This window comes from Vicia villosa, linkage group LG3 (assembly GCF_029867415.1).
Source record: "Vicia villosa cultivar HV-30 ecotype Madison, WI linkage group LG3, Vvil1.0, whole genome shotgun sequence".
In the NCBI taxonomy this organism is placed as follows: Eukaryota; Viridiplantae; Streptophyta; class Magnoliopsida; order Fabales; family Fabaceae; genus Vicia; species Vicia villosa.
The window spans coordinates 31,617,730-31,630,633 of NC_081182.1; the positions used below are offsets into that span (position 1 = coordinate 31,617,730).

At 35.5% G+C, this 12,904-nt stretch overlaps 3 protein-coding genes across 4 annotated transcripts; 2 read left to right on the forward strand and 1 right to left on the reverse strand.

Annotated features, from left to right (window-relative positions):
* The first annotated feature begins 127 nt into the window (after positions 1-127).
* On the forward strand, positions 128-3,289 carry LOC131660869 (protein CYPRO4). Its single transcript, XM_058930224.1, has 2 exons — positions 128-1,923; positions 2,808-3,289. The coding sequence occupies exons 1-2, from the start codon at positions 319-321 to the stop codon at positions 3,090-3,092; spliced, it is 1,890 nt and encodes a 629-aa protein (XP_058786207.1). The 5' UTR covers positions 128-318; the 3' UTR covers positions 3,093-3,289.
* A 243-nt stretch (positions 3,290-3,532) lies between these two features.
* LOC131660870 (photosystem I chlorophyll a/b-binding protein 5, chloroplastic) lies at positions 3,533-5,094 on the forward strand. Its single transcript, XM_058930225.1, has 6 exons — positions 3,533-3,834; positions 3,945-4,077; positions 4,198-4,310; positions 4,421-4,525; positions 4,649-4,737; positions 4,826-5,094. Exons 1-6 carry the CDS (start codon positions 3,614-3,616, stop codon positions 4,966-4,968), a joined length of 804 nt encoding a protein of 267 aa, XP_058786208.1. The 5' UTR covers positions 3,533-3,613; the 3' UTR covers positions 4,969-5,094.
* Positions 5,095-5,434: 340 nt separating this feature from the next.
* On the reverse strand, positions 5,435-11,089 carry LOC131660867 (protein WEAK CHLOROPLAST MOVEMENT UNDER BLUE LIGHT 1-like). 2 transcript variants are annotated; one of them, XM_058930223.1, is made up of 4 exons: positions 10,994-11,089; positions 10,626-10,726; positions 8,682-9,809; positions 5,435-7,639 (listed from the first exon to the last, which is right to left on the reverse strand). In XM_058930223.1, exons 3-4 carry the CDS (start codon positions 9,771-9,773, stop codon positions 5,786-5,788), a joined length of 2,946 nt encoding a protein of 981 aa, XP_058786206.1. In that variant the 5' UTR covers positions 9,774-9,809; positions 10,626-10,726; positions 10,994-11,089; the 3' UTR covers positions 5,435-5,785. The 2 variants fall into 2 exon arrangements, with proteins under 2 accessions (XP_058786206.1, XP_058786205.1); XM_058930222.1 differs by lacking the exon at positions 10,994-11,089 and adding an exon at positions 10,837-10,987.
* Positions 11,090-12,904: the final 1,815 nt, after the last annotated feature.

Below are 12,904 nucleotides of genomic sequence, written 5' to 3' on the forward strand. Positions count from 1 at the left end.
TCAAATCACAACTTTAAAAATAAACATACTTCACTCAATAATAAAACTCTACACCAATAAAGAGATAAATTAAATTCATCTATAAGCTATGTGGCATTTAAAAGACTCCATCGACCAATAACATTCCAATAACCCAACATCTCCACGTTACTACAACGCGGAATAGAAAACGGAGAGAGTGGGGTCCACACCACAAACGGCTACTTCTCTTCAATTATAAACCCTAACCAAATCCAAATCGAAAAACCACCCCTTTTCAAATTTCGAACTTGCCTCTCCCATTTCCTTTAACCCTCTCCTGCTAAGAAAAATCCAACAATGGGTGGCGCTCACAGTCGCGACGAACTTCTCGACAGTTCCGACTCAGAATACGAAGAAGAAAGTGAAAACGAAGCAAGTTACGAAGACGCAAACGAAGGAAGTTCAGAGGGAAGAGTCAAAACTCCTTCATCAATCGATGATGTTGATGCCAAACTCAAAGCCCTTAAGCTCAAATACTCTTCTAAAAACCCTAACCCTAACAATGTTAAGCTTTATCTCCACAACTCTGTTGACTCCAAATGGGAGATTTACGAGAAATTAACCACTTACTCGTTTGTTAAAACTTGTAGTGTTGAGGGAGAGAGTGATGACGATGAGGAAGATGAGGATGGTGAAAAGGGTTTCTGGGTTTTGAAAGTTGGGTCTAAAATTAGGTCAAAAGTTGGGGCGGAAATGCAGTTGAAAACGCTGGTTGATCAGCGGAGAGTGGATTTTATTGCGAAGGGTGTTTGGGCTATGAGGTTTTTTACGGAGCAGCATTATGAGGCTTTTTTGGTTCAGTTTCAGAATTGTACGTTTGAGAATATGTATGGGTTTGAAGCGATTGATGAGAACAAGCTTAAGGTTTATGGGAAGGATTTTATTGGGTGGGCGAATCCTGAAGCGGCGGATGATTCTATGTGGGAGGATGCGGATGATAGTTTCTCAAAGAGTCCGGCTTCTGCCACCCCGGTGAGAGCGAGTCAGGATTTGACGGAGGAATTTGAGGAGGCGGCAAACGGTGGGATTCAGAGCTTGGCGCTTGGGGCTCTGGATAACAGTTTCCTGGTTGGCGAAAATGGGATTCAGGTGGTGAAGAATTTCGCACATGGTATACAAGGAAAAGGTGCTTTTGTGAACTTTGGTGGTGGTTCAGCTTCAGCTTCGAAGTTTGTGCAATCTACTCCGAAGAAAACACTTCTCATGAAAGCTGAAACCAGCATGCTTCTGATGAGTCCGTTGAATGAAAGTAAGCTTCGTTCAACCGGGCTTCATCAGTTTGACATTGAGACGGGGAAGGTTGTGACGGAATGGAAATTTGGTAAGGATGGTACTGAGATTACAATGAGAGATATCACGAATGATAGTAAAAGTTCTCAGTTAGATCCTTCTGGTTCTACTTTTCTTGGATTGGATGATAATAGGCTTTGTAGGTGGGATATGCGTGACCGTCATGGAATAGTTCAGGATCTTGCTGGTTCTAACTCTAATATGAGAACACCTGTGTTGAATTGGGATCAAGGTCATCAATTCTCCAGGGGGACCAACTTTCAATGCTTTGCTACAACTGGTGATGGTTCTGTTGTTGTTGGCTCACTTGATGGGAAGATTAGGCTCTATTCAATTAACTCTATGAGGCAGGCGAAAACTGCATTTCCTGGACTTGGCTCGCCGGTTACTCATGTGGATGTTACATTTGATGGAAAGTGGATTGTGGGAACAACAGATACTTACTTGGTTGTTATTTGTACTCTCTTTACTGATAAAGATGGAAACAGTAAAACTGGTTTTGCTGGAAGAATGGGAAATAGGATTGCTGCTCCAAGGTTGCTCAAGCTCAACCCTCTTGATTCACATTTAGCTGGAGTCAACAATAAATTCCACAGTGCTCAGTTTTCATGGGTGAGTTTATTGTTTTCATTAAATTCCCTTTAAATAAATATAAAGATAAAGATAAATTTCCAGTTTCTTGCTTTATATACTTGATTACCTCAAATGTCAAATGGTTGTCAACAGCATTGTATTGATATATTTACTTTTGATACATTTACTTTTGGTATTGCTTTCATAGATGGATTAAAGTCTATGTGTGTCATTGCTTTCCCCTAATAACCTTGCCTCTGTTTTCCATAATTTACCGCATTGCTCATTATTTTATTTTTTGCAAACTGAAGCATTGCCATTGAAATTTGAATTGGCTGGCCAAAAACTTTTCATGCATTGATAAGAACTGGACCAGAAATTGCTGAACAGCATTGCACTCACCTTCTAGAGGCACAGACCTCCCTTACAATTTCTTTCTACATTGACATCTTATTTGACTGGTTTCTTGACTTTCTATATGCAACATTTTGTTGTAAGAGTGTATTCGGTACTAAAACAATCTTTAACCTTGTTGGTTTTATATGTTTGTTGATGCTGGAAACAGAGATTGTTGTAGATTTGTAGTTTGGTATGGTGTTTTTTTCTGTAGTTTGGTATGATGTTTTTTTCTGTAGTTTGATAGTGGTTCTTATGTTCTTATGTTCTTATGTTTCTACATGCAACAATCTTTAACCTTATTGGTTGTTTGTTGATGCTGGAAACAGAGACTGTTGTAGGTTTGTAGTTTGGTATGGTGTTTTTTTATGTAGTTTGGCATGGTGTGTTTTTTTCTTTCTGTAATTTGATAGTGGCTCTAATGTTTTTGCATCTACTTAAAAATATCATTATTGGTTTTTTGTTTCATCTTCTGTATTCTTCTGGAAAGAAAATTTACTATAATTTGGATATTTTTGGTTACATAGGTGACAGAAAATGGGAGGCAGGAGCGACACATAGTAGCTACAGTGGGGAAGTTTAGTGTGATATGGAACTTCCAACAGGTCAAGGACGGTTCTCATGAGTGCTACCGCAGCCAACAGGGTCTAAAGAGCTGCTACTGCTACAAGATAGTCCTCAGGGATGATTCCATTGTTGAGAGCCGATTCATGCACGACAAGTTTGCAGTCACTGATTCTCCTGAAGCTCCCTTGGTTATAGCCACACCAATGAAAGTTAGTTCATTCAGCTTATCCAACAGGCGACAATAATTCTGGGCACAGCAATTGACCTAATTGTTAGCTATTATTGTAGCTTAATTAGTGACATTTCAGATGTTTCATTTTAAACCTTTTTAGGATATTCAAGGTGTAGTTGATGAGGAACTCAAATCAACTAATTATGATTGTCAAATTGTACTAAGTATATTTGTTTTTGTTTCAAAAGCTAATGCTTGTTGGTCCCACAATTCTATCTTCTTTCTAATTGCTACTTTTTAACTTGGTTTACCAAATCCCAAATTTAGTGCTGGGTGGTAGGGACCTTCTCTGTGCTTGTGCTTTTAAGATACTATATATGAATATGAATTTTAAAAGGTCTGCATAAACTGAAATGTATGTGGAGGCTTTAGAAGCAGACAATTATCATCCAACCATCTGACCTCATTGGATAAGTGGGCCACATGTGTTTATTTTACTTAACTAAAACACCAATAGTACATTTGTGGTTGTGAAAGAGTACAATTTTGAACAATTGATTTATCGTAGAATAGGAGAGGGTAATTAGAGAAACAATGGTTACACTTGCAGCAATAGCAAGAAGCTTCCATTTTCAGAAACATTCTTTAATCAACATCACTACCATTGGTAAATCTTCAACAGCAGGACACTACTGGCTCAGGCCTGCTACTGCAGGAACAGGAGTCACACCACGTTATAGGCAAATTTGTGCAGCGGCACAACAGCGACCGACATGGCTCCCTGGACTTGATTCTCCAACTTATCTTGATGGAACGTAAGCTCTTAAAACCTCTCTGCATTTTGTCACCTACACTCGCCTTATAATGCCAATGCTAGTTTATCTTTTCAAGCTATATGATAGAACATTAAGTACAATGTTTTCAGTTTAGCTGGAGATTATGGGTTCGACCCACTTGGGCTTGGTGAGGATCCTGAAAGCTTAAAGTGGTATGTGCAAGCAGAATTGGTTCATTCTCGCTTTGCAATGCTTGGTGTCTTTGGAATTCTAGTCACAGATGTGAGTCACACAACTCATAACATAACTTATTTCATTTAACAATGTCAGTAGAAAAGATTATATGAAGAGAAACTTGTTTCAGATGGACATTTCATTCTGAACTTGTTGGAAATCTTGCAGCTACTTCGCGTCGCAGGAGTTAGTACTATACCAGTTTGGTTTGAAGCTGGTGCAGTAAAATACGAGTTTGCGAACATAGGGACACTCGTCGCTGTTCAACTACTTTTGATGGGGTAGAATTTTGGTCACAGGCTTCCAACTTCTGCTTGTCGAGTTGAGGTTTTCATATTTTCATTATCCTTTATAGGATGTGTAATTTCTTCACTTTTTATCACCTGCACAGGTATGCGGAAACAAGAAGGTACATGGATTTTGTAAGTCCTGGATCTCAAGCTAAAGAAGGTTCCTTCTTTGGATTGGAAGCTTCATTGGAAGGCTTAGAGCCAGGGTATTTCCATTTTCAACAGCAGCGCGCTCACAAAACACACACTCGCACTTTTGAATCTGATTCTGTGCTTTCTTTCACTATTGTACACTAGTTGAGGTATATAATCTTGTTTCAACAAAACAGATATCCTGGGGGTCCTCTGTTTAACCCTCTTGGTCTAGCTAAAGACAGTAAAAATGCTCATGGTTTGAAGCTTAAAGAGATCAAGAACGGTAAACTTTTTCTGTTATTTCGCTTTTTATCGGTTAATATATAATACTCCAAAGCATGTTTTCATAGTTGTAAATTTTCTGATTACAGGACGACTTGCAATGGTGGCAATACTTGGCATCTTTGTACAAGCTTCAGTGACTCATGTTGGACCAATTGATAACCTTGTGGAGCATCTCTCCAATCCATGGCATAAAACTATTATTCAGACACTTGCTAGTTCTAGTTCTTAGCTCTGATACAAATACATGTACTAGTTATATGGAACCTGGATGGATCCATAAAACCATATTATTTCATTTAGCTTTGGGTAAATGACTCAAACTCCGATTCTTAAAATGTTCTCTTTCAAGTTTTCATTACGGTTCCTGTATTTAACTAAATATCAAACTCATTTAACTAATAATTTTCCTACATCATATGCTCGTGGATAAATTATTAATCAATTAACTAAGTTTGTATGACATATTAGACTCATTATGCTTAATCACTCGAGTAATATTCTTACTATGCAATGCATGTTAAGGTTGATGAAAGTTGATAAATTAATTATTTAAAAGGGACGCATGACTTTAGTCTTTATGTGAGCATCAGAAGGTCCACAGCAGTCTCACCTTGTGAATCAATCAATTTTCTAATAATGAGTTCTTCCTAGTATCAATCAAAATAATGAGTTTCAAATAAGCATACCATTCAAAGTGCTTCAAATCACAAACTTGGATTTTTTTTCTTTCATTCAATCGAATCTCAAAACAAATCTTTACAGAAGCCGAGGTTCGGTATAACTGAAGACTATACACAATATAAAATCATCTTATTTTCTCTTATCCCAACACAATGAACTTCAAGTCCTCATAAAAACACTAAGCAGTCAACCATATACCATCCATCAAGTAAGATTATGATCCAATCAAACCATTCGCGAAGTTATCACCATAACTAGGCTCGACAAAGCTTTGTGTAGTTCAGCATTTCAAGTCACTGAGATCTCCAACAGGATGAGAGGTAAGATATCTGCAACATAACAATGCATATGATTTCAATTTGTGATTACCCGGACTTGTTTGAATGTTTTTTTCTTCTAGCAAAGAACATCAAAACTCGTGGGAACATAGATTTCTTCTTTTTTCCATGTTTTGATTCTGGTGATGATCCACCTTCATCATTTTCTGCGTGTATATCAGCCTTCGGACTTGATGTGATTCGGGACCGGTCAAAATTATTTGCTTCCTTACTCCCCTCAAAACTAGCTCTAGGGCTTTTGTTTTGGTCAACCATTCCTTGGCCAGACTCGCCAGCCTTTCTCCGTTGCTCATTTTCAGCCCTCCACTTTCTAAGTTCTTGTTCTACACCTAATTTACCTTCCTTTGCTTTTTCAGCTTTTTCCATTGCCATCTTCAAGGATTCCCTTCTAGCAGCTATCTCTCTATTCACTTCATCCAACTTCTCGAAGGATTTCAATTCAGAGTCCTTCGCTTTCTCAACATCAGAATTAGCAGCTGCAACCCTCATATTGGCTCGCTCTTCTGCCTCGTGAGCTCGTTTGCTAAGCTCATAGTACTCATCCAAAGAAAGTGTTACCCCACTGGAAGGGTCCACTTCATTTTTGCTTCTATTTGACTCACTCTCTTGCAATGCTTTAATTGCTGCTATTGCCAACTTTTCAGAAGCCTTTGCAGCATCTATCTCCTTTTGAGCAGCAAGTAACCTGCTTTCCAAGGTACTTACTCCAGCCTTGGCTTGTTCTGCTTCTGCATTTACTTTCTGCAGTTCTTCACGAGCAGCTTGAGCAAGCAAGTTGGCCTGATTAGCCTCTTCAGCTGTTAGTTGTAGCTTCTTTGGAAGTTCGGCCATTTGCTCTTTGGATTCTTTCTCCTTCATTTGTACCAAAGCTATTTCTGATCTAGTCTTATCCAACTCAGCTTCTAGAGATGCAACTGCAATGGAGGCCATTCCTTCTCTTTGCTTGATGGAGGCAAGAGTTGATTTTTCTTGTTCCAGTTCTGATTTTAAAGATGTAGCAGCTAGCTTCAAGCAAATAACCTCCGTATTTGCTTTCTCTATGTTAAGTTTTACCTCCTCAAGTTCCTTTCTGGCTGATTCCACAGCTGCTTGTATTTCCGTGTGTGTCTTCTTTCCTGGTTCTTCTTGGCCTCCTTGTGAAAGCTCTTCATCACTTTCTTGCTTTAACTTTGATTCCATATAAGCAGTTAATTTAGCTTTCAAATCAAGCAGCAAACCAGAGGCTGTTTCCAGTTTCGATTTGAGATCCTTTGCAGACAACATTTGCCCATTGATTCTCTGGAGCTCCTCTTCTGCCTGTTTAAGTTCCTTTTCCCAATAGAGAGAATCTTGATCTCTTGCCATGACTGTTCCTATTCTATGTTCCTCTGCTTCCAAGTGTGCGGCATGAGCAGTCTCCAGTGACTCTTTTGTGGCAATTAATTCAATAGTTAAATCTTCCACTGACTTCTCTACTTCCTTGGATGCCGTAACTGCCTCCTCGGCTTTCTTAATAGCTTCATCTCTATCAGTCACTAAGGAAGCATATTCCTTACGCAATGCTTCTAGCTCCTCTTTCACAGCTGCTAAATCTGAAATGGCTGCTGAATACCTAGCTTTAGCAACCTCAAGTTGTGCCTTGGCTGCAACACTAGATTCGTCTGCAATACCTTGCTCCATCTCTTCCACTCTAAGCTTTGCAAGTTCCGAGTCCTGTCTTGCCTGATGCTCCTCGGTTTGTGCCCTCTCTAGGTTAAGCTTTAACTCTTCTATAAGTCTCTTCGTGCTGTCCAGCTCCTTTAATACTTGAACTTTTGTCTCTTCAGCCGCCTCTGCTTGTTTTTTGTATTGTGGGATCTCCTCATTTGCTTTATCAAGTTCCTGTTCAACTAGAGTGCGCCTCTGCGCATTCAGAGAGAAAAAAAAAAGGTTCATTACAGTTCCAGCAGAAAATCATGCAAGGTCAAAGTAGAAATAATTTATCCTCTGTGACAGGAAGCACACAGAAAATAATGTTTTTATATCAGAAAACATCAATATTGGGAGGAAAACATCTGTAATTAACTTCCTAATTGTTTTCAGTCAAAAATGAATGTTTAAGCAAGGAAAAATCATACAGTTCATAAGTAAAAGAACTTTACCATGTTTAAAACTCAACGGATCAGAGCATTAATAATTCCAACAAAATGAAATGCAACAGACATACGGACACTAATATCCCAAAATAACAGGTCTACATATTCCGATTTCATAGATTTGAGATATAGTATACACCTGCTCCTCAAAAAAGTTAATGGAAAAATACGTGTACTGTTGTTTAAAAAAAAGGACAGTTTGTATCTTAAGATAAAAGTTAATAGAAAAAAACGTGTACTGTTGTATAAAGAAAAGGATAGTTTGTATCTTAAGATTTAGCATGAAAATGGCAGGATAATTAATTCTTATACATACAGCCTATGTAAAGGCAACTCTGTTGATATGCTACATAAATAGCGTGGACAGAATCTACAGTAAATAACAGCGTCTCATTTATGCTATATGCGTGCATGCCTCATAATGTGTGATTACTAGTTAGCCCTATCATGTGACTTAGGTTGACAGATGATTTCACATAATTATTATCAACACACCAACATGCAAACAGCCACTAAAGCAATTCTCTTAACCTATTAGTATTGCAGTAGTTGCATAATTACAGCAATTACCACTGATAACCAACTTGATACTGAAGTGAAGACAATTGGTCTTCTTTTTCTCCCCCATAACAACATTTGCCTATTTTCTAATAGATATTGTATGAACTTTAAGAAGCAATCACAATAGTCAACATAATTCCCTCCTTGAAAAGCAATAAAAGCAATAGGATTTGAAGTTTTATGGAAGAAATGTGAAGAATGTAAATTGAAAATAATGATCACGCGAAAAAAAATGAAGACAAATATACCTCCACAGTCTGGATTCTATGAGCCTTCCAATCCACAATTCCTCCAAACTTAGAAACAGCTTCCTTGACAGATTCAAATGGAGGCGTAGTATCAATCAGGCCTCTTTTTACATTAACCATCTTGGTTTGAGTGGGTGAGTCAACTGCTCCAACAGGCATCTTTACTTGATTGTGATCAGTTGAAAAATCATTTGTTTCAGAAGAAGAAGCAGAAAGTCTAATCTCATTATCAGCAGCAGCATTAGTAACATCAACATGCAATTCACGCCTACCAGAGATATCTTCTGTAGCACCTGGGTCAGAATCTTCAACCAATGTTACCTGACCGCTTCTCTCTGTTAGATCCACCTTATCATTTGGAATTGAAGCTGAATTCGCTACAGAAACATCCTCATCTGGTATTATAGTGTGACCATCAGAAGCATCTGGCAACACTGATAACTCAGGGAACTCATTCACTGTTAAGTGAGAGCCAGAATTCACTTCTCCATTACTAATTGGAATTTCTGTGGAAGATTGATTATATGGTGGGTTTATCACTACAGTATTTTCTTCAGAGGGCTCTGTAAGTGGTGTCTCAGTAATATTTGTAGAGCCATTAAAGAGTAGATTGTCTTCAACATGTTCTGCCACTGGTTTCTCTTCAGAAATTTTTGAAGGGGATTCAGAGGGTAGCTTGTCATCAACGCGTTCTTCCATATGTACCTCTTCAGCATTTTTTGAAGAAAATTCAGAAGGCAACATGTCTTCAACATGTTTTGCCAGTAGTGTCTCTTCAGCAATTTTTGTAGAGGAGTCAGAGGGTAGCTTGTCTTCAACGTGTTCTTCCGCATGTGTCTCTTCAGTAATTTTTGAAGAAGATTGAGAGGGCAACATACCTTCAACATGTTCTGCTAGTGGTGACTCTTCAGCAAATTTTGTAGAGGAATCAGAGGGTAACTTGTTTGCAACGTGTTCTTCCATTTGTGTCTCTTCAGTCACTTTTGAAGAAGATTCAGAGGGCAACATGTCATCAACATGTTTTGCCAGTGATGTCTCTTCAGCAATTTTTGTAGAGGAGTCAGAGGGTAACTTGTCTTGAACATCCTCCATTATAAGGAGGGGCCGGAGTGCTAACAGCTGCTAAATCTAAAGAACATATAAGGATGAAAATCAGTTGAATACAAAAGTAAAATAAAGAATTTAGGCTTTTCAGAAATACAATCATAATTAAATGTAAAATTACAATGCACAAGTTTCACATTTAGGAGGGACAGCTGCTGCCAAGAACAAGACACAGATGGAGAAATATTCCTTCAATTTAGCAGTTGAATGAAATTATTTCAAGGTGTAACCCAATGACCTGAAATAACTTGTTTCCAAAGTTTTCATTGTTGGAGGATAGACCGGGACTTTGTAAGCATAATTCTAATTTCACAAATAGATTAACTCAAACAGAATGTGAACGGTTAAAGGTATGATACAGAAAATTCAAAGGTTTATTAATAATTTGCAATTTTAAATTGAGATCAACGTCTACTTGGTAGTTGCAATGTCAAGGTTTTTACGACCTCAATTACCACATCACAACCGCAATTCTGATCACATAATATAAGTTGTAATTATCTACAATTTTTCACAATATTACCAATTGCAATGAAATCATGCCGGAAACAACAATTTCAAGGTCTCAATTTCAAACCTTCAACAATTACAAAAAATCTCATTACAATATCTCTTTTTTCCCAAGGTCCAACCACAAAGTGACTGCACTTAAAAAGTTACCTAATTATTCACAGTTCCTGATGGTTGATCCATAGAAACAAAGCTCAAAATCCAGATTAATTAAAAAGTGCATATATCAAATTTGAAAATCCAGATTAAAAATTTCATTTCCCTTCTACAGAAAATTTAAACCTATTACATATCACTAAATCACAAAATCTGAATTCAGTAGTGACTAACCTTTTTGTTGACAAAAATCTTCAATCTTTAACGTTACAACGCGGTTGAATGCTAAAAAATTTCATCTATTGAAAGGATACTCACAAGCTCTGTTTCATTCCCTATAAAAGAGAAAATGTCAAATTCAGCTTCAATTATTCAAAATCAAGGTTGAATCATAATAAACAAATTGGAAGAAGAAAAAAGAAAGAGCGTTGAAAGAAAAACAAACCTGATTAAGGAGTTAATTAGGGAGGAGATTAAGCGGAAAAATTGATAGTAATAGTGAAAATTAAAATTAGGTTTGTGGAAAAAGAAATGGAGGTGGAAAAAGATAGAGATATAATTAGAAGAGAGAAAAAGACGGAGGAAGAGTTAGTGGAGCCTACCTCATCAAACGCAGATTAGATCCATCTTTGTTTCTTTCTTCTTCTTTTTCTTTCAAATCAAATCTCTATTACCGAAAATCATGCTCAACATTAATGATTTAAGTTATTTGTAAGAAAAAAAGATAAAGTGTCATTATTAATGTGTAAGTAATTAATTTGTTTGAATTTTTTTATTGCAATTTTTAGAAATATGAAAAATGAGTCAAAATTGATTAATTTTAAAATGAAGGTAAAATTAAATTTTATTACAAGTTCTAGATATATGAAAATTGAGTCAAAATTGATTAATTTTTAAATGAAATTAAAAATAAATTTTATTAAAATTTCTAAAAATATGAAAAATGAGTCAAAATTGATTAATTTTGAAAGAAGGTAAAAATAAAATACTAAAACTACACATAAAAAAATAATATAGCTTGTTCAAAGAATTTTATTTCAATACTAAAAAAATATCAATTTAGTTTTTTCCTTGAAAAATATCTTTTACCAAAAAATCATAAATCCTTGCTTGTAAATTTGTAAGAATGTAATTTTTTAAAATATAAATTTGAATTTGTTAACATTTTTGATATTTATATTAAAAAAATAAATATCAATAATTTATTTATATCAATTCTTCGAAGACTAAATTTATATTTATTTAACTTAAGTAATAGAATATTGATATTTTATTACATATAAATAATACTATTTTACATGTATTTTCAGATATGAAGACTTTTTATTATTTTAATTTTGAATTTTATTATTGATTAATATAAATATTTTTTTATATTTATAAATTAATTTTTTAAAAATATTTAAATTTAATTATTTTTTGATAAAGTTGATTAAACTTTAGATTTAATGGCAATACACCTACAGTGTAAAGCAGTTTTACACTATCAGTGAAATCATAACTGTTAGTTTTGTTAGAAGTTTGACTATTTCTTTAAATCACATATTAAGAATTTATTTTTAAGAGTTGTGATACACTGACTGCGACTGCGTAAAATATTTTACATTGACAGTGTACTACCTTTAAACTCTTAAACTTTTATAATAATAAAAGAAAATCCATTACTATACTCCAATTATTTACGTTTGGTTTTTTAACAAATTATTATTATTATTTTTTATTTAACCTTTCTTTGGCCATATTCATTTTGCTCTTAGGTAATGATTTCTGATAAAAACTATTTTATTCTATATTATAAATAAAAATTGTTTTTTATTGTATTTTAATTTCTCTAATAACTTAACTAAGTATAATAAAGAAATATATTTTAATAAAAATATTTATCATTATAATCAATTTCAGTAGTTATTTTTTACAAAAATCATACAAAACACACGTAAATTATACGTAATCAATTTCGGTAATTATTTTTAAAACATTATTGTTAAAAAATGTATGCAGCTATAATAATTGGAATTTGATTTACTAGTAAGAAAATCAAAGCATAAAGTATGTGTGGGAGCGTGTAAATGAGTACACCAGCCACATGATACCGACAGTAATGCAGAGTTGATTAATGATTAATAAAGAATTAATTAGTTATTTAATGTTTAGTAATCGAGACATAATAACGGCATGCATGGGTTTCCATTGCTATGAACGGGACGAGGAAGTGGACCTCGTGATACTGTCGTTGCGTCAAATACTTGAAATCAGTCCAACCTGAGTGGAATGGCATGCTTTCTCATCCGTTAGATGCGCTACTGTGGCCCCCTTGTTCATTATTGCTCACTAATCAATTATTGAAATTTGTGATTTCGAATCTTCTACCCATTGGATGGGAGACAAATGGAATGGAAAGGCGTGAAACAGGGAAAGTGGCACCACACAGACACAATTCTCCGTCAACTTTAGTAGACTGTTCATACCCAATCAACCACCATTCAACCTTATTTATTTTTAATATTAATTAA

Bases quoted from the DNA above. Each gene is read 5' to 3' on its own strand.
- LOC131660869 (XM_058930224.1), top strand. From the start codon at position 319: ATGGGTGGCGCTCACAGTCGCGACGAACTTCTCGACAGTTCCGACTCA. The intron at 1,924-2,807 runs GTGAGTTTATTG...TTGGTTACATAG, and splicing joins ACAGTGCTCAGTTTTCATGG to GTGACAGAAAATGGGAGGCA.
- LOC131660870 (XM_058930225.1), top strand. From the start codon at position 3,614: ATGGTTACACTTGCAGCAATAGCAAGAAGCTTCCATTTTCAGAAACAT. The intron at 4,078-4,197 runs GTGAGTCACACA...GAAATCTTGCAG, and splicing joins TTGGAATTCTAGTCACAGAT to CTACTTCGCGTCGCAGGAGT. The intron at 4,738-4,825 runs GTAAACTTTTTC...TTCTGATTACAG, and splicing joins GCTTAAAGAGATCAAGAACG to GACGACTTGCAATGGTGGCA.
- LOC131660867 (XM_058930223.1), bottom strand. From the start codon at position 9,773: ATGGAGGATGTTCAAGACAAGTTACCCTCTGACTCCTCTACAAAAATT. The intron at 7,640-8,681 runs GTATATTTGTCT...CTGAATGCGCAG, and splicing joins ATAGAATCCAGACTGTGGAG to AGGCGCACTCTAGTTGAACA.